The sequence below is a fragment of the Plectropomus leopardus genome, chromosome 21 (assembly GCF_008729295.1).
Source record: "Plectropomus leopardus isolate mb chromosome 21, YSFRI_Pleo_2.0, whole genome shotgun sequence".
Lineage (NCBI taxonomy): Eukaryota > Metazoa > Chordata > Actinopteri > Perciformes > Serranidae > Plectropomus > Plectropomus leopardus.
This window is the reverse complement of record NC_056483.1, coordinates 13,593,098-13,617,405: the sequence shown is the minus strand read 5'-3', so window position 1 is coordinate 13,617,405 and position 24,308 is coordinate 13,593,098. Positions and strand designations below refer to the sequence as shown.

Genomic DNA, 24,308 nt, shown 5'->3' with positions numbered 1-24,308 from the left:
CTCATTGTATCGTGTATGCTGCTCTCATGTCTTATCTATTCTCACGGTAAGTCTTACCTCCCACATTTCTGAGTAGTGTGCAACTGTGTGTGTGTTTCATTAAAATCTCACATCCTGAACTGAACTCTGCTTCACGGCAATTTGTTCTCCAAGCTTGTCTGCTTCTAGAATTAACACCAATAAGGGGGAAGCCAGTAAATAATACACTTTAGGATACAAATCGTGGAACAATGTTGATCTGATTCTTTTGTTTTTTCAGCCGTCAGCATATGACTTCCATCTGCCCTCAGACTGCTCTCCAGTGGCAAAGTGTTGTCTGAAATTTGAGCAGCTCAACATTTGTGCCAGTAATGACATTGCCGTGACAGGTGGAAAAACATTTCCATAATAATGGACAACTGAATGTAGTTGGCTTTCTTGAACTAGAATCACCACCTTGCAGTTGTATGCCTCAGTTTGTCCAGACTCATATAATATATGTAATGAAAACTTGAGGGAACACAATTAAAGTGTATTTTTGGGCAAACTGGAACTTGTCACTATATTGACATGTATGATTCAACTGAATAATTTCCAGTGAGAAACATGCTGTCTTAGAGATTGTTTACATTGGAGTACAGTCGACTGATAAACATGGTTCAACAACAATCACCTGAAGCTCAATAACAGCAAAACCACTAAGCTGGCGGTGGACTACCAGAGGACAGAACACAAAGTTGTAGCCATGTCAGTAAATAATGTTTCAAATATGGATGTTGTGGCAAACATTATGATCACAGTTCATCTTTTGGATATAAAATTCCATCACTTTATCATTTCATCCTTTTAGACATCTGTGTGAAAGTTATCATAATTAACGAATGAATTACTGAGTTATGGCCCAAAACTTGTTTTGTTAGTAACATTTGACCACAAAATTCTAAACAGTTCATTCTTGAGTCCGAGTGGACATTTGTACCAAATCTGAGAAAACTCACAGTGACCTTTGACCACCGAAACCTAATCAGTTCATTGTTGAGACAAAGTGGATGATTGTGCAACAAAGAAAAAAGAAAAAAAAACTCTCTCAAGGTGTTCTTGAAATTTTGAGTAAAATAGAATGGGCCAAACGAACGGACAGACGGACAAACCGAAAACATAATGCTCTGGCCACAGCTATGCCAGAGTGGAGGCATAGCAAAACAAAGAGCAAAGAAAATTGTGAATTTAAAGGGTATTTATTGGTAATTAAGGCACAACTGTACATCAGCAACACAGAGCTGATATTTGAACACAGTTAACAGTGAAGACTCAGTCATGGCTTGTCAGTGCGGGGCAGTAGTGTAGTCGAGGGCTTAGTCTGGTGGTTAACATAGAGTGCAGTTGGTGAGCCTACATCCTGGTTAACGTGATACAGTATACGTGGTTGATTTCCATTAAAGTAACAGAATGACAAATTCATGCATAGATGAATTTGAAAATATTTTAAATACTACTATGGCTACAATTAAAAAGCTGTTAGGTATGCTGGCACCCTATGCACCCTATCATATGTGAGTTTCTTAGTAATAGTATGAGCTTATTGACAAAATGTTACATGTGCCTTCTCAGAAAGTATTCAAGTATTGCAATTAACATGTGACTATTAATCAATACACTCTGATGTCACTACATATTATCAGCAGTTCCTCAGTGACCTTTGCACCGCTTGTCAAATACAGAAGCATGTGAGTGATTAACAGAATGCAAACAGTCCGGTCCCACTCAAATTCGGGCGGTTCAACATCAGATTAATGACACGTTTCAAACCTCTTTGGTGACAAGGCACACATGCAGACTATCACACAGACACAAAAAATATATATCCATATAGAACTCCACAAACTTGTTCGATCTATCTCCATGCAGAAAATTGCATATTAAAGACACAACAAGGATTTTGTTTTCCAGAAAACACTATTATGAACACTCTGCTACAGCTTTTGTGCACAAGAATAAGGCCACTTTGATGTAAAGCATCCTGGTATGTAACTACCGACACATAAAAAACACACTTGTGTTGCTACATTTGCAGTGCAATCATTTGAAGGTTAATACTCTTTCCCTGCATACTAGTAACCAACCTTATCATCATTAGTCAGTCAGATGTGATAATTTAATGTATACAGAACGATGACAATAAAATCAGTCTGCATTTCTGTTTGTGAGAGATGAATGTCAACGTATAATTTACGTTACTCTGCCAGAACTAAAAAGCCAAGGGGAACAACTGGTGGTTAGAAATTGCTGAGAATAAAGTGAGAAAGTTTCCAGTCATAACAAGGAGGAAGCATTGTATTTAACAATCCTGCAGTTTCGGCTTAGTTATACTTGTTTTATTCACCTTGTACCACTTTTTTTCTCTGTTTATGAAAATAGTATATTTCAAGTTCAGTCTCCAATTCCCTTCTACGATCTAACCACTCTTAAGATTCTCAGTGGCAGTTTTGGCATTTAGGATGACATTTCTGGTTGTTGACGTTGCAGCGACATCCTCCGCTGGTGTCTCCAGGACCCTTGAAAAGGATCAGAGCAGGAGTCGTTAAACCTTTGACTTACCTTGCACACAAAACCTTTTTTATTTTTTTAGGTTCTCCTCCAGACATGTACAAATACTCGGATAGGATTAATATTTAGTATGACATGGTTTTGCCACAAAAAAAAAAATAAAAAAGAAAGAAAAGAAAAGGGGACAGAAGCAAATCAATCTACTCTTTCTCCTTTATCATGAAATTCTGGATCTCACTTACACCCTGCTGAGACAGCACTAGTAAAAGAGCAGTGTGCATCAACATTGGTGTTAGAGGACCAGACCCAGACTGTCATGAGCAATGCATCAGAGTGTAAAGTGTATTTATAGGTTTTATTTGTGTCTTGGTTGTTTGTTGCTTGTAACTGGCAGTGGCTGACAGCATTAGTGTTTGTGGACATAAACAGACATTTGTCCTTTTGAAAGAATATGTAACCAAGTTTTATGAACCACACTTTGATTCCTAAGATGCAGACCGTGAGCAGCATGTCGCTTCAGATCACAGTTCACAAATCAGGAGCATGTAGGAGATCAGGTTGGTACATAAGGAAAGAAATATGCCATGAGGAAAGGAAGGGTGGAGTTCTTACCCTCGGGCCCCAGCGGGGTCCTCTGGTTACCCAGCAGATCTCAGTGTGACAGACAGTGCAGCGCAGCCAATCACATCCATCCCTCTTCTGCACAATGATGCCACACTGGGGACAGTGCATCGCCTCCCCTGACTGCACAAGGGTCTGTTTGTGTGATTAAAAGTGAGCGTCAGTTTCTGAGTTATCATTGAGTTATAACATAATATCTGCACTTGCATTGGCTATACCACTGATAAATTCAGCTAATACTGTACATGTAAAAACAGCTCCAAAAACAATGATAGACAGCTGAGAGGAGGTCTGTCTTTTATGCTCAGTGCATTCACATATACACAAGTGTATCACAGCTTGCCTTGAGTAGATGTGTTGTTCTCCTGGCAGCTGAGTCATTTATAGCACGGGCTGCAAGATCATCCTGGTATTGCTTACAGTTCATTCCCTCATGGATAGACTGAGAGGGGAAAGATAGAAACAGGGACAGAAAAGGAAAAGATGGCAATTTTTGTGTGCATTTCACTTCAGTGAAAGTCCCTGATGTATACATTTAGAAACATCTCTGTCTCTAAACATCAGTTAGCTTGAGGGGACAAGACCTATTCAAAACATGTGACTACTCTCAAACGTGTGGTGTCACTCGCTTCTTTCAAAGAACTTGTTGTTACTGATTTGCTCTGACTGAATGATTATCACATGGTGCAGTCTTTACCCCATTATGGTTATGTATACATTCATACATAAACCTAAAGCAAAATCTCATGTGTTTAAGTACACCAAGACAGTTTCCTAGAAAGTATGAGAGAATATGATCAATTGCTGTATTGTTTGTGTGTTTATACTGTATGCATTTCATACTTTGCAAATCAGGCAGTTGTGTTTCCTGCAGACAGGGCAGTGGAAGACATTGACTGTGTCCTCGTACACACACCAGCCCGCACAGTCTGGGGTGGCACAGTGGTAGCTGCCCTCACATCGAGACTCTGCCACTGAGAGACCTCGTTGCAGCCAGCGCTCATACTCCTCTGCTGACACCAACTGGACAGGAGAAAAGGAAAGAAATTGTGGAGGACTACTTAACCCTAACAAACTACTAACAGGGTATAATCTGAGTTGCAAAGAAAACAAACGCAGGTAAAGACAACAGCAATAAAAACTGAATTCTGAAGAGGACATCATTTCAGTGGATACATTTGGTGGTTTTGTGTGGTAAATGATGTGTTCACCTGAGTAAACACGCAAATTTCAGTTTAACTTATTAACCAAAAGGGGACAAAAGGCACAATAAACAAAGTTAGATGTATTTGACTGATAGCGTTTTTTATGTTTCTACAGATAACACAGTAATATTGCTATTGTGGTACCTTTGGCTACATTAATCGTTTATTTACATTAGAGGTTGACAGATTGTTGGCTAGGCTGATTATTGGGGCTGATATTTGACATTTTGCTTATTTCGTGTATCAGCGTTTTATTTTTTTTTTATTTATCCTTTTTTATTTAAATTTGCACTTGACTTTATTAAAAAAAAAGATGCTGGGAACTTGCAGTATATGATGTTGAATGCTTCAATTTTGATGAAACATTTGCTAAAGGCATTTAAACAAAGTTCTGTGTTAAATTGTTAAATATAAACAATTCTAAATATTGACAGAAAGATTTTTATTTTTTATTGTAAATGCACATTGGTTACAAATATTGGTTATCGGTCTCATTAACAGCTAATAATCAGTATTAGTATCAGGCCTGAAAACCCAATATTGGTTGATCCCTAATCTATTGTGAAAAGTTAAGATGCTGATACAGCAGTTATGAAGGTAGTGTATCTTAAGTATGAGAGCGCTGTATTTGTCGGTGTAACTCACAGCTCTGATCTCCCTCTCCTGCAGGGAGCAGGAACAGGAATATGTGTCGTCTCTGTAGGGACAGGCCACCTCCGGCTCCTCACTCAGCATGATGACTGAGCATAAGCACTCCCTGTGCAGACATACGCACAAACATGCACACAAAGGCAGGTGTGAATCATGTGTAACACCCAAGATAATCAGTCAGGCTAAAGAAAAACACTTCCACGTGTTTGTCTTCCCACCAGCAGATGCCATACCTACTCTATTATTAAAACCCTTTTTCTTTGATTCCCTCCCTTGCTTTGACACCACCTTTAAATTTATTGTCTACACTCTTTCTATCCTGTTTTTTTAATACCTCTCCACCTCCTGAATCCTACCTGCAGAAGCAGTGGAGACATTCCCTCAGCAGGACCCCTTCTCCAGGCTTCAGGTCCACGTAGCAGATCCTACAGTCCACAGACTCGGGGTTTGGCAGCAGGTCTTGTCCATCCATCATCACTAGCCGGGCAAAATTCTCCCTGCGCTCCTCCTCCCTTGCCTGGCACAAGGGGTGATGTTGTTGGGAGGGTTAAACTTAAAGTCCGTAAACCATTTCCCTTCTGGTTTCATTATAGGGGCACAATGAGACTGGCAGTGCATAAAACTGAAGTATTGTAGGCTAAGTATACAAAGTAACAGTACAGACGTGCATACACACAAATTCTGTATAAACATTTTATTTTTATCCGTTTACAATTGAGAGTGCAAAATTGATAATCAGGCTAGTACATTCAACTTTGTGGCAATCTCTGCTCTTTAGGAGTTCATTTAAAAGCCACTCGATGCTAAAAGTCAGCAGTGATCATGATTATCCAGCTGGGTGGTCAGTTTAAGGAAAATCTTTCATGACCTTTTCACTAGAGTTTGACCGATCTCTGTCACCAGGGGCTTGCACTGCGAAGCTCAATGTCTTTGGGTTTCACTCAGGTTGTCCGCCATCACAAAGCTGGCTTACTTTCAACCATGGTAGATCACCAGGTAACCAGCATGGCTAACCTACTCTGCAGCAGGTTAACCACTGAGGATTAGATTACTGGAGATATAGAGTCCTGACAGTTCCTGACAGGAATAAAAACGTTTGTAAGTAGTGAAGCCAGGAAACCTCAAGAGTCCCAGACGAAGCCGAAATTGCTTCTTGATACAGGCCCCAGGGCCAAAAATTATTATATTAATTATGTAACTATTCAAAAATCATCAGTCATCAATCTTCATCAATTTTTTAACCCCTCAAAAGTCGGTATTGACCTCTATTTGTCCACTATCGGTCAGGTTTTACTTTTCACCAGAACAGAGGTGGCACATTTTCATAAAATGTGTTTTCATACAGTTTCTCTACTGTAGGAATTCATGAACATGCAAAACAACTGGAGCCAGGGATGTACCTATGTCACCACCTGTTTTACTTTTTCGGACGAAATGTTAAAAACCTTAAAGTAACAGTTCAACCCAAATCAAAAGTACATATATTTCCTCTTAGCCGCAGTATTATCGGTCTTAGAGGTTCTCTCAAATATAGAGGGACTGGATAGCACTTGACTTGTGGTACTCAAAGCACCCAAAGGAAAAAAATAAACCTGTCAAAAAACAGCAATGTCCCTTTCTAGAACCGGTTACTCAAAATAATCTACAGTAGGGGTTGACAAATTATCGATTACTGGGACTGATATTTGGCATTTTTCTCATTATCCTTATCAGTGTTTTATTTTAATAATCACTGATAAAACAAATTAATTAAACTGTGCAAAAAAAGTGTCAGCATGGGAGGAACTTCTATTTTAAAAACCTCAAGGAGATATCTTTATTTACTCATGTTTTTATTTAAATTTTCAGTTGACTTTATAAACAAAGTTGCTATGAACCTTTTGTGTTGGATTTAAAATTCTAATTTTTTACAGAAAGATTTTTTATTTTTATTGTAAATAAATCAAACCAATATACTATGATCCTATCGGCCCTGAGAAACTAATATCAATCTACGCCTAATCCACAGACGTTGACGTGAGCAGTTTCATGTAGGAACTACTTTCTTTCTGCCAAACCATACCCGCTAACTGTATCACAGCACAGAAAGGAGTGTGCATCTACTGCTAGCTGATCTAACACCACTGAGCTCACTCATGCTGTCATAAGCACGAGCCGCTAGTCTATGAGTAGATGGAAAAAGACATTGCTATTTGGTTTTTCAGGTGGGTTTTTTTGGGTACTTTGAGCACCACAAGCCGAGTGCCATCTAGTTCCATTATATTTGAGAGGAGGCAGACATCTGCAGAGCCACATCTACAACACTCGCCAACTCACACCAAAACACTTTAGATCAATAAACAGCACCACAGGTAAGAGAGGCAAAGTGTAATTTTCATTTTAGGGCGGGCTGTCACTTTAAATAGGCCGCATAAGTATCAGTGCATCTCATATGAACTCTTTCACCTACATTCGTCTTCAGGATAGAAATAACAGAACAATATGCCTTCAGTTCAAGCATAAAGACGTACAGACACAGACTTGTGCATGATAGTTTCTGATGTGAAATAAAAGTGAGTGTCTGATGAGTGCAAATAAAATAGTTATATGAGTTCAAACAGTCTATGGATGAAACATAAAACAGCATGGAGTGTAACGTATGCCTGTTTCTGTGTATGTTCAGTAGTCCTGGTCCAGGTTATACAGAAGTGAGTTGTTTTGAGCCCCAGCACTCCTCAGCACCTCTCTTCTCCCTTTCTCCTTCAAAAAAACAGAGACAAAAGAGAAGAGAGTCAACCTGAAAGAGCCTGCAAATTTGAATTCAAATATCAGGGTTTTTTTAAAAAATATTATTTGACCCTGGCTTGTCGTTCTCTCTAATTGTCACCAAATGGTAAGACAAAATATGGTATATATTGCTATTATTCTAAGTGTATATTGCTTTATACATACAGGTGTATGGCTGTATATGTAAGACTGTGTGTGCATGGTATTCTTGGTTGGTACAGTGAGTTTTTCATACCTGCTGGTACTGTCTGATAGCCTCCTTCTCCTGTTGGATCCGTCTGAGTTCCAGTGCATCGGGGCGGTATCCCCCTGGGATGACGTAGTTCTCAGGGCGGTTTGTGCTACAGATCTCACAGCCAGGCCGCGTTGGCTTGTTAATGTAAGTGCAAGAAGGGCATGACCAACCCTGCAGCACAGAGAAGTGTGGTAAAGATTATACATGTGAGAAACAGAACTACATGCAACTTCCGCCTCATAAAATGACATGTTATATCAAAACATTGCCCACTTTTAAACAGTGTGTGAATAAAGTAACATTCCTCTAATCAAACTGCTGTCTATTACCTGGGTGGAGGTTGTGTTGGGACTCAGTGCTTCATTGAGTTGTGGCATCTCTAAGTTGATGAGATCTCTGATCTCATTGATGTGTCCTCTCTCCGGCCCACCTGAGACATTTATGGAGAAAAAAAAAATCGAATAAAGTATCTTTAAAAAGTGTCTAATGGATGCACAAAAACTATGCAACATTTTTCCTACACATACACTGGTATTCATAAAGGAAGAATGTGTGCACCTTGTGTAGATTTCAGAATAGGTCAACATACAGTTTTAGCTGATATAGCTGTGAGTGATATGATACGGAGGAGATTAAATATAAATTAAGAGATGGTTAATTATGTTGTTAGGGTGCCAATTTTCCTCATTGTGATATTATTTTTGCGGGCTACACAGCGTTTTGTAAAATGTCAATCAAAGGTACATTTCTAAAGTTAATTTGAAATTATTTATGAGTGATGAATTTCATTATTATTCATATGTACATTGAACAACAATTTAAACAAATACTTTTGTTTTTGCTCCTATTTTTCACAGGTTTAACTTATAGACGTAAGACTTTCTTAATGCTCTCATCATAAATATAACTCCTGGCCACAAATTTGTTAAAATCTGTGTTATTAAACTTCTCCTTTTCTAAGATATTCCATCACTTGACAGTTTTGGCATACCAAGATGATGATTAAACAGCCTTTTATTGTCTAAAATGTGCAGTTTGATTCCACAACAAAATGCCACAGATGTGGCAGACGTTTTGAGGGAGGAAGCAGGAATGTCCATCAGAGCTGTTGCTGGTAAACTTGCTAATGTCACTAGCATAAGACTCCTCCAAAGTCATTTCCCTGAATTTGGCAGTACATACAACCGGGCTCACAGCTGCACAAGTCAAATTTGTAACCAAAACGTAAGAGAAATATATCTATTGAGTGCATTAAAAAGTCTTTACCTGTCGAAAAAAGGGAGCAAAAAATTTTTTTGTTGAGTATACAGCTGTCACCCTGTAGATGATCATCTAATTTTATTGTTGTGAAGCACTTTTTTAGTTGGTTTCAATATGAGCACTGTGAATGAATCACTGATCATTCTTTGGGAAATTAGTAATAACACTAACTGAGATTTAACTGCAATGACAGGTTGCAGAAATGTGATGAATTAGTGGTACAGATGCTAAAAACTGCCACAGCCATACATTATGACATCCACTATGTTGAAGGTCTTTGAAAGGTCTCTGAGAAGCGGAGTGGGCTTATGTATTGATATTGCAAATGGCTGTTTTACATCTATCTATGGCTGTCTGTTCGTGTGCATGCATAAAACACAATCAGGCGTGCACAGACTTTATGAATCTCAGTGTTTTTGCATATTGCAGCCTTTGTGGATACACTCAGTTTAAGTTGTGCATCTATGCAGTTTTATCCATCTGGCCCCAAGTGTATCAACCCTGTGTGTTACTGTGTAAAGCACTACATAAACAGGTACAGTAAAATCTCATGTGTGCTCACAAACTTAAAGCCAATCTGATCTGATCACAAACTCATATGCTAATGCCCTTACTCACCAGTTTTGCTGCTGGTGTGGAGTCTGGGAGGCAGTGTGGTGTAAGGCCTTCTGTCCAGAGATGAGGGGCCGTTTGCAGAGGTAGCAGGGAGAGGAGGAGGGGTGAGAGACAGAGATGGAGGACTGAGCAGGAGGGCACTCTCCTGGTCCTGGTGGAAGACTTGGTGGGTTAAACGAGCATGACGGGCTGACAGGAGGTACAAGAAGGCCGTGTCACCGTCCTGACGAACCCCATATGAGGCCAGAGAGCGCTGGTCAGTGCACAGACACTGGCCAATCACCCAGCGCTGCACCCGTGGGTGGAAACCGTACTCAAGAAACATCTGAGGCGAAAGAAGACCAAAAAGATAACAGTGAGATAGAAATTTGACCTTTTAGATTGACTGCCCATGCCCGTGATTTGTGATTTTTGGTTACATGACACTAAGTTGACATGATATGATTCTTTCAGGACACAAATGAAGATGAGAAATTCTTCAGACTAACCTGCTGTTTCAGTGCTGCTGTTGTCATATGTGGGAAAACTTTTACAGTGACACAACAGGATGAAGAAGAATCCTCAACCGCAACAGTCAAGCTGTTCAATAAAAAGGCGCACAAGCCATTAGCCACACTATCTGCATCAAAACGTGCAATTGTCTACTTTATATAATGTCTTTAAGAATAAAACATATGTTATTGACCATTCACTGTGTGTTTAAAATCGGAATTCAGGCTTCCCACACATTTTACCAATGAATTTTTAGAACTTTTCTGTAAGTTTTCCATGATATTTTGCCCCAGTTGCATTACTTTATTTAAGTCTTTTAAAACAGGCAGGTCTATATAGCGGTATGACCGTAAACTATTAATCATGAACTTTCCAGGCATTTGCAGATATGCCAACTAGCATTTGCTAACTTAATTCACTTGTTCGATTTTTTTTCCCCCATATGCCATTAAACCCGACCAGCACATATTGTAACACCATGGCTGCACCTTTTCTGCTGTTTCGAAAACCAAAGATCCTGATGATTTCACTGCAGTTTGACCTGATGGGTCAATCAAATATGAATAATTAAAAAAATATGTATATTTGATTGAATCACCAGGTAGCACTGGGCCAAGTGTTTTCTGTAACATGCCTGTTAATAAGCAACTATTTGATCTAAGCTGAGGTTTAGTTTGGAGATGACAGTCTGAAGCTGTTATAATGTATGACTGTACTGCAGCAGCCTCCCACTCAAGCTAGCTATCCATCAGTAGTAACCCTCACTTGCATTATTCAGTAATTTACCACACCAACAGTGAATAATCAGTTTCTTGTATGCCTAAAATCTAAGTGTGAAAGCCTTGGTTAACACGCTACACAACAGCTTCAGCATTTTTCTGTTTCTCTTCTTATAAGACAGGACATTTCTCTGCTCTATAAATGTCTTGTTGATAACGGGATGTCCGTCTGGTGTATGTGAACAATGTCATACTCATGACATTTTAATGGTTATGACGCACAGCACTAGATTTGAAATTAGTTATAACATTTTTTGTATCATTAGACATGTTTTAGGGATTTTTATAAACATATTTCAAACAGCAATGTATATCCAGAACATGTCATCAGCATTCTGTTAATTCCAAACCATTTCCAGGCCTTGAAAATATTTTATGACCATAGGAAGACTTCTAATTGATAATGATGATGCTCATACTTTATTTCAGCGTCTTCATAGTCTTTGGCAAAGGGTTGAATCTTGAGCGCCGCATGTTGTCGGGCGAGGGTGGCAGCAAAGACAGAAGCAGAATGCATGTCACCTGCTTCAATGGCTCGGGTCAGCTCTATGCAGGTGTCCTCTACAGATGGACACACACACACACACACACACACACCACACACACACACGCACAAGGAAACAAAGACAAGCCCATACAGGTGAACATACAGGCAAGTGTGAGCAGAGGATGTTGACATACCTCCAAACAGCCACTAGAGGGCTAAACATTATTCAATGAATGAATGAAAGAATAAAATGAGTGAGGGAATCAGTGAATCAGGCCCCTGACCCGAAAAAAAATCGATAATAATTTATATCTGAGGGAAGATGTTTAGAGTACCCACCTGTTCGTTGCAAAGCCAAGGTGTTCTGAAGTTGGAGAACATCAGGGGGGTGCGGTGGACCGTTATCCTGAGGGGCAACTGCCAATGATATATTTTGAGAAACAGGAAAGCATTTTGGTTTTTTTTTCTTTATTATTCACATTCATGCAAGTGAGTTAACAAGGACATATTATGTGAGTAAGCACAGACCAATTTTATTGAAATTCCCTCTGAAGCCAAAAAATGAAGCTTGGTTACAGTGGTTGGGACTGACTGCAGTGATGCTAACAAGCATTGAACAGGGCAGTGAAAAGCTCTTTTGTTTAAAATAAATAAATAAGAAGCTTGATTTGTCAAGCTTGATTTGCATGAGCTGGGTTCATTAAAGGACAAATGAATGTCACCAAATCATACACAACAGCGGTTTTATTCAATAATGTATTACAGGTTTGAAAAAGCTCATAGGATCCTGTTACAAGGTATGCAGTGTTTACCTTTTCCCCATCTTTCCTGTGATTAATCTCTAAAAGAACAGTGAATATGTAAGAAAAGGTGCGACTGACCTCTGTGTGCTTCTCTCAGTGAAGACATCACCACCGTCGCCCACTCATGGGCCTCCTGCTCACAGCGGAAGTTGAAGCTGATGCGGTCATGTGGAGGCGCCGCCAAACTTAGCTCATGGCACTTTGGTGACTTCACCTCATAGTTTACTGTCCTCAAGTCAAACTCAGCGATGGTCTGGAAAACGAGAGAGAGCAATAATGAGAGGAGATGGAGTAGGAAGAACTGGGGAAGGTAAATGACTCATAGGTTAGGTTATACCAAAAAGGCAAATATGAGCATCACTGCATGTGAGTACTTGGAAATTTTAACATCCTACTATACTGTAAAAAACTTCAATACTTTTTTTAAGAAAAGTAATCACATTTAACAGATTACATTACTTTGATGAAGTAAATCAAATAGCTACTTATTACATTATATTAGTCATCTGTAATCTATTACATTTCAAAAGTAACAAGACCAGTGCTTAATTATCAACTGGGCAAGCTGGGCAACTGCTCCATGGCCCCTGACCCTAATTGGGCCCTCATAGTGGCAATAACATGTTATTTTGATATTACTATGTACAGAAAACAAAAACAAAAGAAACATTTTTATCACACTTTCGGGACCAGTCTAGTGAAGTGAAAACCAATCCCATTATTGTTGGTTTTATGCTTACATGTTACATATTCCTAAATAAACATGCTTAAACAAATTACTGGTCCTGCTTATAAACCATTGCTCAAGGTGGCCCCCATTAACCCTTAGAAACCTGATCAAATTGGCTTGATTTCTTTAAAAAATATGGAAAACAGGCAAAGAGCAACTCAAGAAGAAATGACCCAAAAATGAGCAAGAAATTAATTTTTAAAAAAGCTTCAACATTATGATGAAAATATCTTAAAAATATATAATAATGAGCATTTTAAATAAGGTTCTGTGAAAATATTTCCCCTAACTTTAAAATACAGTACTGTGCAAAGGTCTTCGGCCACTAAAGACTTGTTTTTTTTCCACAAAGTTATAATGAGGATTTCACAGAACCTTATTTAAAATGCTCATTATTATATATTTTTAAGATATTTTCATAATAATGTTGAAGCTGTTGTAAGAGTAAATTTCTTGCTCATTTTTGCCAAGACATCCTAAGTGGAAATTCAGATTAGATTGGATTTAATTAATTTCACACTAAACTTTTTTATATTACTTTTACACTACACTAAATATTTGCAACTTAAACCCGTTGAAGTTGTTTCATTCTGAAATATCTGCATTTTAATACTGTATACATGTTTCTTGTATGTTCTGATTGTATTTTAGTAAACAGATTATGTATGATCATTATAACTTTGCTAAAATAACAAAGTTTAAGGTGGCCTAAGACTTTTGCATAGTACTGTAATTTTCTAAATCTACCTACTTCTTGCAATTTTTGGTAAAATTTCTTACCAAGTTGCTATTTTTTTTCTTTGAAACAGAGTCAAAGAAATATTGTACTTCAATATGAAACAAAACTTCACTACATTTCCACAATCCTTGCACTTTATATCATAACCGTATCTAGTATGATAAATATTCCTGAGGAGATATGATCATTAATTCGGGGTGTTCCCAACCAAAAAACACACATCACAACAAGCCCCAAACTGCCGCTGTGAACTCACCACACTGCGGCCAGTCCCGCTGCTGTCCTGGAGCGACAGCCGGAATTCCCCGGATTTCCCCGGGTCCATGCTGAGCTGCAGGCGGAGTGACTCATCGCCCGCTCCAGGAAGACACAGCGGCCGAATACCGGAGTGACAAACTGACACCCGAACCGACATGAGGACAGTTTGGGCAGCCAAGTTGTGACTGCGAGGCCCCATAGTGAGCGGGGAGGGCGGCGGACTGGTCCGGAGAGTAGCCGGGGGTCCAACCGCCTGAACTCAGCGACATCCTGCCGACACACTCATGTAGAAAACAAACACAACACGGTGTCCGCTGGCTCGTTTACCTGTTTGAGCGTCCTTTCTTGATATTTCTTACATCGTATCTCGTCGCTGGATATTTAACAGCCGCACTGACAACAGGAAGCAAGTGCGTAGTCTGTCAACTGTTTGGAGCCACTTCCAAAAAAGTCGAGCCCCAGCTAGAGGTTTCACTTCTCTCTTCTTCCGTTTTCGCTACAACTCACTTCCAGGCAGATTAGGCGTTTCTGTTCGGCTACGAAGCAGTAAAAGTACCCTCCGAGATAAATGAAACCTTTCTATCGTCGAGGTTGTTGACAGTAGTTTGACGCTGGTGACGCCGAGTGTGTTGTTTATTCGAATGCTTTCACTTCATACTGCGCATGCGCTGCGTGTGGGCTGACGGTTCTTCTTCTTTTTCGGATTTTGGAGGCAGCTGTCATCCTTAATGTCGCAATACTGCCCTCCTCTGGACTTAACTCCTACAGCAGGGATACTCGCTTTGCTTTTGGGGCCACTTCTGCAAAATTTGTGACAAACACATTAAGACATTTGTTTACATGAATGTGAATTCAGCAACGTTTTGGGAAGACTTACAACGTACAAGGCAGATTCATTAGTCATAAAGCAGTTTCCATTTTAGAGAAAAAAAAATCTTTGCGATTTGTTTCTTACACCTCAATTACTGAAATTATGTTTAAAAAACTTTTTCTAGGAGTTAAAGATGTTTCTAGCTTGGATGCAGTATATCAGCATGTCATCAGTATTTGCAGATGTTGGCTTTGAAATGAAGTATCAGAATCGGCCGACATGCTGGTTTCTGCAGCCATCACACACCAAGTTGTTTTTTTTTTTGACAAAGTGAAATTAAATTATTAACAGTGTAACAAACATCACCCCTCAGTTAAAAGTATTTTTCTTACTTTGCACAATTAAGGAACATTAAATACAAAAACGGAAAGCATATTTCAAGACTCCATCTTCTGGTGGGCCATCACAATAAGAGTTTGATTAATACAATCTTAATTCCACTACAGAAGAAAGAGTTATTAAAAGTTTGGGAAAAGTGCATACATATCGACACGAGTATCGGCCAAGTGAGTTGTTATATATTAAACATATCTGAAAAAAAAAAAAAACATACCGAGCATCCCTAGTTTCTGAGATGTTTCTAATATTTTAGTCAGGAAACTGACTACATATACTGTATAAAATAGAGACGCATATTAAACTGAGACTACTGTAATACATAGGATGAATTGAAGAACCAATAATTGATATACCATTTCATGGTGCATAGAATACCAATATATTAAAAATAATTATTGGCTGATTAATATATTAAACATCGTTTTTTCTAAAGCGGACAGTGTTTCAGTTTCTTCTAAGTTACAAAACGATCCATTGTGGCTCACTAGTATGTCCACATACTTGAAAATGACATCTAATTAACTGGCCAATGTTTTCAGAGTAACTTGGCTCACAAATGGCTCCGCTCTCATGGACAGATGCCGCACAGTGATGTAGCTTAGCTTACTAACATGAGACTATGAGAAGACAAAAACTATGATGAAACAATAATGGAGAGCTGACATGGACTGCAAATTCAGATACTATTTTTCCATCTAATACGGCACAAAAAATACATCAAAATGTATGTTTATCACTGACATATCCCATAATGTGATACCAAACTGGTTTTTCAAAGGGGTGCACAAGGGTTACATTTTTCGTTAAATACAGGATTGTTAGTTTTTAATGATTATATGCATGATGGTTCAACGATTAATTAAATGGCACAATCACACAATGACAAGAAGTTTTCTTTCAAAGTTTTTATTTTACATTTTGAGTCCTTTGAAAACCTGAAAAAGAAAAACAAAACATTGTTAATAAAAAAAAAAACTAAAAATGGTGGTCTTGATTTGTTACCAGATACCAAACAATGTCACATTAGTTAGGCCAACAACTATGTAAAGTAAGTTTACAGGGCCTTTTCATCAGCGTAAGGGCCCCTGAACACTTGCTTCAGTGGTTAACTTGAGACTCGACATCTTTCGGAGTATATTATTTATCATATAACTTATTTCAATGGCATTTTTTGCCCTCACATGACTTATACCCTACGTCTCATACTGAAGCATATTTATAGTAGCTAATTTAAAAAATGAATGGCTGAGATGTGGTTTCAGACATAATTGGCTTAAAATCAGCTGGTTTTCACCATGATCGATAAGATGGGGAAAAAAAGAATATGCATCATTAACCACACCTAATAAACTGTTTGTACACAGACCTGCCGTCATCTTTCAGCTCACCTTAACTTCAGTTCATCCTCCTGATCATTCTGTTGATCTGATCCTCCCTGTTGCCAGCGTCTCCTCCCTCCACAAAGTGCGTGGTCTTCTTGTTCATGCCACCGCGGGGTGACGACAGCTTGAAGGGCCACAGGAAGTTGTTGGCGGGCTTGAAGTTCTTTCCAACTGTGTAAATCTCATGGATGAGGTCCTCAACACAGATGATGCCGTATTTGCCTGCAGATCAAAAAAATCAGCGTGTTTAATGTGCTTACCTCGCTGAACTGCATAGCCACTGACAGAAAACTCCTATAGATATGCATGTGAGAAATAACTTAACTATTCTCATTTACTATTTATTTTATTTTATCTTGAGCCATTTTATTCTATTTGAGCCTCCTCGGGCAGAGAAACTGAATTTTGTTGTATTCACCTGTACAATGACAATATTCTGTTACTCACAAATGTGAGATCAGTGGGAACTCAAGTTGATGCGCCAAAGATTAATACTGACTGAGAAAGTGTATTTTGGACAAATTTGGCTTTAATGATCGAATACTTTTAACAAAGGAGTTTATCCTGACATTTCCGAATCGACAAGTTTTAAAATATTAAGTAAACATACGTTTTACATAAAATATATGTATTTATAAATTATAAAGTAAATGTTGGTTGTTCATCTGTGTGTGCATGTGTCAGCGTGTGTTACAGAGCGCTGAGGACAACTTTGCCACAGATTGTCATGGTTTGTTTTTTTGTTTTTTTCCCCCCCAAAGGCAAGATCTACATTACGTCCTGTGACCCCAAATGTATCAATGTTTTTGTCCCTGATAGTTTTTTGTCCCTGGCCCGGGGCAGCGGGACACCCTTTTGTTGAAGCCCTGCATCCTATCTGTAAAGGCACTGTTTGACTGGCATGTGGTTTCAGACACAACTGGCTTAGTTTTCAGTTTTTTTTCACCATGGTCGATAAGACGGGGAAAAAAGTGTGCATCATTAACCACATGTAGCACTTCACCTTCGTCTAACAGTAACTTGTGTTATAATGCCTCTTTTTAAATGATGTGGTGTGGAGTCGCAATAAATACCTTAATAGTACCTCGATTAAAACCATGATTTATGTAAAATTAAAAAACTGTGAAAGCATACTATCAGCTTAAACATTATTACTCCCTCCTCAGAAGGTCAGAAGTTAGATGAGGTTTCGCTCTCAGTCTTCTCCTCGCAGAAGTACCTGTATACTGTGCTATGTAGGGACAATTTAAGGGTTTTTTAAAACAAAAACAAAAGAAAAGGAATCAAGTTTCCATACCGAGGGCCTTCTCCACCAGAGCGTTGTCTGTGAGGGCGATGCGCTGTTTCCTCATCCTGCCGTGGCCACGTTTGTAGATGAGCTCACGCACAGACTTCAGGTTGGGGTATCTGGAGAAGCAACAGGTCATATGAGGTTATGTAATGGGCTCAAATCAAATTCGAGCGACGCAGTTCACAACAGCATGGAGAGATCTGCATCCAGGCAATGTCTTCAAGCATTATTAGAGAATTCAGTCTGAATGGACAGAACCCAGAGACCGATTAAAGCGTGATGACATCACAACCTCCTGTTGGCTGGCTGCAATATTGGTAACAGCCCTCACGCCTCCATAATAGCAAAAAGGATATTGGCCTAACTAAGAAGAAAATCAAAGCACAAGTCAAAAGAAAACAAAAACAGCAGATGATAGAGATACTAGTGCTGTATATATATTATGTGTTTCGCCTCACAGTATATAGAAGTATCACTGATCCATTATGTAGTATGAACAAGGATATTTAGTGAAGTTATGTGGTATCGCTCAGATGCAGACAGACTAACCAAACACATATTTCAGTGGCGGTATGAGGTGCATGTCCAACCAACTGCACTCATCTCTTCATCACACACAGGCACAGAGTAAATATAGCACTTTATGGTATAAATCTAAAGATTTACAACTAATAATTAATTACTAACTAGTAATTTATAAATCTTAACTATTTATTCTTATAGTTAAAAAAATAAAACTGGAAACTGGTTAATGTAAGATATTTTTCTACAACACAATGTGCATATCTAAAGCTCTATGAAGCTTTCTTTTATAAAGGCCGGGCAAGACATCTTCACAGCTGCCCTTTCCCTCAAAATTAGGCCTGTTTTTATTTCAACAGTCGAACAGTTTTTACTTATTACCTGAATTTTTACACCAAGCTAACACCCCTGAACAGCAGCATGAAATCATAATTTTCTAGAGAAGGTGGAATTAAGACATCTTTAAATGGAGGAAGACAACATAAAAAAGTGAGACAGCATAAATTATATCCAGGGTGCTGTTATTGTTGCGTGTCTCTCTGCTTGTTAATACTGTCTATTTATCCCCTATCAGGGAACTTCACACAACTAGATGTCTTTATCAGGGGGCTGTAGCCAAAATATACTCATACGCTATCCTCTTGCACTTTTGACATAATTTGGAGCCACAGTCTGCACTGTAGCTATTGGGAAGTGGTGCAAGTTCCCGCACACCCACCCACCTGACCCGCTTGCGAGCAGCACCATTTATCAGAAGCACACCGTTTGGTAAACAGCTGTCAATCATGAGATCAAACCCCCTTTTTAAAGTTAGAGCTAAACTAAATCGATGAGTAGATTCATAAAAAATAAAAACAACAACTTGAAAATACAGCCTTGACAAACTACCTCAAACAACAGAAACCATCTTTGGAAAAAAATTATTTAACAAGTGGTTTGACTTCTTCATTTGGCCCGTGTCCGGTCCACAAACATGGAGTCTTCCAGGGGCCGATTGAGATGTTTTGGCTTCAATTTTGAGCAGCTGTGATGTCACCAGTCATTCATATACAGTCTATGGTCTTTATAGTTAATCCAAACCAAGAACTTAAGCGCAATACACTTCATGTTTGTTCATATTACAGGTGTGTAAATACTGCACACTGTAGTACCTATTATCATGGGATGTGGTTTCAGACAAAACTGGCTTAGTATCAGTCAGTATTCACCATGGTCGATATGATGGGGAAAAAAGTTGAGCATCATCAACCACAATCCAAAGATAACGAGTTTGTCGTTTCAGTACAGAATGACTTGTGTCTCCATCATAAGGTCCACAATTTTTAGTATTAACAGCCTTACCCCCAAGCGATGTAAGGCTCGGCGATCCTGAGCATGTTGATTGAAGCCTTGTTCAGCTTGACGAACACGCCGTTGAAGATCTGGCGCAGACGGAGCAGCTGCAGAACTTTGCGGACCTTGGGGCTCACACCATTGATGCTGGAAAACAAATTAAAATACCGATTAGCTCATGGCTTCGCATCATTTTACAGCTTTCATCTATTCAGTTGATCGTGGTTTCAGAACTTATTGGCTTATTTTGCATAGCTGTATCACCATAGTCGATAAGTCGGGGAAAGAGTGTGCATCATTAACCACGCAGCTGACGAAGCATGAACAGACTGTACAGAACATTTACATGGATTGCTAAATTAACCAAATTTGGGCATTACTGGACTTAAGTGCTTTCAATAGCATCTCAATAACTGTCAGTTATTTTCGAGATTAAGTGATAAATTGTTGCTTCATTTCATAAGACAGCATTAGCATGAGAGGGTTGAGAAAGAGGGGACGACGTGCAGCAACTGGGCTGCAGATTGCAACTGAACCTGCAGCTGCTGCAGGATACAGCCTTCGCTCCACCAGGTGAGCTACAGGGCACCCCTATTTATTGTCATTTTCTTAAAAAAAAAACCCTCAAACCTCAAAATGGTTAAGCAGTTATCAAATTATTTGGCAATGAATTTAATAGATTGAGCCTGCCAGCCCCAGATAGAGTGAAAACTAAAGGAAACCTGCAGCGACATGGGAAAGACATTCTCTATCAGCAACGGACAGCACAGAACTGCATGTGAGCGGGAACGTGAAGAGCTGATAAACTGATCGAGCTTGAGCATCATGTTGTATTGTAAATCTAGTAATCCATGTAAATGTTATTGAAAAGGTTCTGTAAGACAAACAGGACAATTGTGTCCCCAGATATACACTGGACATTACTCACCCTCTGATCCTGATAACAAAGGCCAGTTTGGGCTCAGCTGGCACATAATAGTTTCCCACTTTACGAGCAGTACGGCTCAGGCGGATCTCACGCCTGTACATCTGTCTGTACTCCTTGTGGTACTTCTCAGCCCTCTTGTAGATCAGTTTCCTGGTCACTTTGCGGGCCTGAGAACAAAGAAATAAATGATCATTTAATGTGAGAATGAATAAACCACAACCCATCAATTTGTCACAAAAACTCATACAAGGTACAAGGTTCCCACACAGTTTCACTAACGAAATTTAACAACATTTACACGACTTTTCGAGGAACCATAAAGATTATTTTCTTACCCCACTTACCCTGCAAACAATGCAAATTCAAACATAACTCTAGCTAGGTGACATGCATGATGGGAGAGACAGAGTGCAGGAAGAAAATAAGAGAAATGTTTGCAGCGATAAACTTTGTCGCGCAGACACACAGTAGGGCTACGTTACCTCGTCAGCTCAAGAAAATAGACTTGCCATTACATTACAGTATGTGGAAAGATAAAGGGGGATTACTGTTAGGGTTGCAACTGTATGAGATTTTTACAGTACAATAATTGTTTAAGAAAATATCATAGTATCATGGAAGTATTATTACTATCAGTCAGAATGACCGTACAGAGAATGAAAACAGAATAGTTAGTTTTGATTTAACAAAAGTTCTATTACAACTATTAAGACATTAAACATTTTTAAAAGGATGTTTGAAAGGTCTCCCTTTTGAAAATAAAATAAAGCTGGGATTTTTTTCCACTTTTTTCCAGTGCCATGGATAAACAAAAGGTTTACAGTATAATTGTCAACTTCATACAACCCAGTAAAAGCTGCTGCTGCAGCCCTGCTGACCACCACCTTCACAGCACATCAAAATTCAATGCCTTTTTCAAAACTTTTTTTTTATACTGACTCCTTGCCTCCTTTGCTTTTCCCGGTTTTCCCATGACCGTGAGGACCCTGAACTGAAACGCAACCATGTCAGCTTCAGTCTGTGCGTTGCAATTTAATCCTTTTTGCCTCATTCCTACAGTTATTGTGATGAACATTATTGCTTTCTAATTGTCCATGTTTCCACACTGCAGCCCTACACAGACATGTGCAAGAGTCAAGCCACTCTTTGATTTATTTAAACAGACTAACACACACTAACACACACACACACACGCGTCTGAAACTTACCTTTTTCTCAGCCAGCATCTTCTTGATGCGCATGGCCTTCATGGTGGCAAAGGCCTTTCGCCTTTTCAAAAGGCTCTCAGGGACCGCCGGTACTTTTTTTCTGTGAAAAAGATACGAATCATCAAGACAAAAGCTGCAAATAATGTGGAGTCTCCACGCGCTGCTGTTTTCTCACTGAAACGCCTCAACATCGCCGCTGCTAGCTGCTAGCATGCTAACCTGTCATTTACCGGCTTTCACACAGGTTGTGTTACATCATTTAACGATAGCCCGCGTATCTAGGAAACATTAACAGTAAAGCACAAGTCGACCACACAATTTAGGGCATTCTTTATCTGCCATTTTTTAAGAAATATAACAGAAACTAGCTATTTCTTCAGTGCACGGGGGCTAAAAAGACAGCCATGTTGTACTACTACGGCTACACATCCTACTCCATAAAGTCACCTCAACTACAATTACGATCATAATCCTTAACAATACTACTACTCTTATGTTGTGTGGAAACTAAACAATCCACCAGCAATGTAAAATTAACAAAGATGAGCATCTTAACGGTGGATGTGCTTAGATTTTAATTCAGCGGAAAACACTCACTCTGCGTCCGCCATTGCGTCCACCGAGAAAGAGAATTTTTCTATTGCGCATGTCCGCGTTAAAGGATTTAGGACCTCAACGGACTGTCCTTCCAGCTGCCTGACATTTATCTTTTTTTGTAATTATTATTTTGTTTAATCTATTTTTTCCAACTTTATTCAAAAATACATTGTACAAAATATGTAAGGTATGAAACAAGAACACAAAAATACACAAGAGCTGATATACACTGACAGATAGCCTAAATTACATTAAACATTAATAATATAAAGGCTACATGTATAATAAGAAATCTGCAAATAAATAAGATAAGAATGGACAAAAAAGAGAAATAAAAGCGCACCCCCCCCCCAAAAAAAAAAACCCAAAAATAAAAAAACAAAAAAAAAAAAAACACATCACGGGGTTTCACCAAATAGCCTACATTTGTGTAATATTCTCAAGACCGTTAAGTTAAAATTAATCAAGAAAATCTGGAAAGAGGGCTGTAAAACTAAAAAAAAAATCTGTTTATGGAATTTCCCCATTAAAATAAATAAATTAAACAACATTGTTCAAAGACTTGTTCCTCACATCGTCATGGTAACAGATTATACCTTGGGGGCCTAATGAGTGACATTAGAGTTATCGAAAACATGAGAAATTAAATCATACCAAAAATTTACTGTTATTCTACTCTTGAAAGAAGAATTTCAAAAACAGTTAATTCAATAGAATCTGCCTGAGGCTGAGCAAACAGCAAGAAAACCAGATAAAGACATAAAAAGCAGAACAAAAAATGGAGCAATAGTTTAGAAACGGATTGTTACTAACAATAAAGCAACAATAAAAAGGGATAAACAATCAGGTAAACAAATAAGGAGAACAAAAGAGTAATGTAATACATTAAACGAGTAAGGCCCTAGAATATGTATACATTTTTTTGGCTTTACTATTCATTTCTTTTCTCCACATGTTTAAGCAAGGTGAAGTAGTTGGTAATGTTATTTGTTAATAGAGTGAAAGTACATTCTTTCCACTTGCTGTCAATAAAATAAATTATATCCAAGTAACTCTATACCAATAAGCCCATTATTAAATTTTAATGACTGCCAGTTGCGAATATCAGCCCAAAACAAATGTACAAATGGACATTTAAAAGAGAAATGCTCGTGTTTGTGGCGCTACCTTTGTGCTTTTCATGCTCCAGGTGATGGTTGATGGTTGTGTCCTCATTGATCCGGCAGAGGGAGCAAACGCTTCATTTTGCAGAGTAGGATCGCTGAGCGTCTGTAGAAGAAAGTTTCCATTTTTGGACCTTTAGGCGTGATCCTGGATCTCAGTGTGGAAAAAAAGACCACCTTGTCTGCTTCAGGTGGGAAAACAAGTAATAGTCTGACTTAAACACGGGCTGACTTTTAAGGCCATCAACCATGAAGCAAAACGCATCAATTAAAAATGCACATTAAATTTATTTTCTAATATCTTGTGGCCATTTTCACGTTTTATTGACAGGGCAGCTATAGAAAGGTAGGAAACATGAGAGAAAGGAAGTATGACATGCATTAAAAGTGAGACCCAAGTTGGCATATTTTAATTTAGGCCGCGTGTCTTACGTGCAAAATCATATGCAGAAATGTTTATATGCAAAATCAAATATTTAGCATGTAAAGCACATATAGGCCCAAATAA

The 24,308-nt window shown here is 38.7% G+C and overlaps 2 protein-coding genes and 3 non-coding genes across 5 annotated transcripts; all 5 read right to left on the bottom strand.

Moving 5' to 3' along the window:
* Positions 1-1,201: 1,201 nt before the first annotated feature.
* LOC121960591 (ranBP-type and C3HC4-type zinc finger-containing protein 1-like) lies at positions 1,202-14,803 on the bottom strand. Its single transcript, XM_042510374.1, is given in 15 exon segments — positions 1,202-2,534; positions 3,139-3,282; positions 3,491-3,589; positions 3,991-4,170; positions 4,998-5,109; positions 5,360-5,520; positions 8,005-8,175; positions 8,334-8,434; positions 9,883-10,204; positions 10,368-10,458; positions 11,570-11,711; positions 11,977-12,054; positions 12,519-12,693; positions 14,166-14,336; positions 14,338-14,803. Coding segments are annotated over 15 exon segments (2,127 nt in total). The 5' UTR covers positions 14,437-14,803; the 3' UTR covers positions 1,202-2,453.
* Positions 14,804-16,218: 1,415 nt separating this feature from the next.
* Positions 16,219-22,703, bottom strand: rpl7 (ribosomal protein L7). Its single transcript, XM_042510630.1, has 7 exons — positions 22,638-22,703; positions 22,041-22,140; positions 20,833-20,999; positions 19,914-20,051; positions 18,057-18,166; positions 16,766-16,981; positions 16,219-16,312 (listed from the first exon to the last, which is right to left on the bottom strand). Exons 1-6 carry the CDS (start codon positions 22,649-22,651, stop codon positions 16,773-16,775), a joined length of 738 nt encoding a protein of 245 aa, XP_042366564.1. The 5' UTR covers positions 22,652-22,703; the 3' UTR covers positions 16,219-16,312; positions 16,766-16,772.
* Positions 16,627-16,720, bottom strand: LOC121961021. The gene has a single exon (XR_006107019.1). It is a non-coding gene; the product is annotated as a small nucleolar SNORD12/SNORD106 (small nucleolar RNA).
* Positions 17,660-17,751, bottom strand: LOC121961020. The gene has a single exon (XR_006107018.1). It is a non-coding gene; the product is annotated as a small nucleolar SNORD12/SNORD106 (small nucleolar RNA).
* Positions 19,736-19,827, bottom strand: LOC121961019. The gene has a single exon (XR_006107017.1). It is a non-coding gene; the product is annotated as a small nucleolar SNORD12/SNORD106 (small nucleolar RNA).
* Positions 22,704-24,308: the final 1,605 nt, after the last annotated feature.

Bases quoted from the DNA above. Each gene is read 5' to 3' on its own strand.
- rpl7 (XM_042510630.1), bottom strand. The intron at 21,000-22,040 runs GTAAGTTTCAGA...CTTTGTTCTCAG, and splicing joins AGATGCTGGCTGAGAAAAAG to GCCCGCAAAGTGACCAGGAA. The intron at 20,052-20,832 runs GTGAGTAATGTC...TTTGTTTTCCAG, and splicing joins TTTGTTATCAGGATCAGAGG to CATCAATGGTGTGAGCCCCA.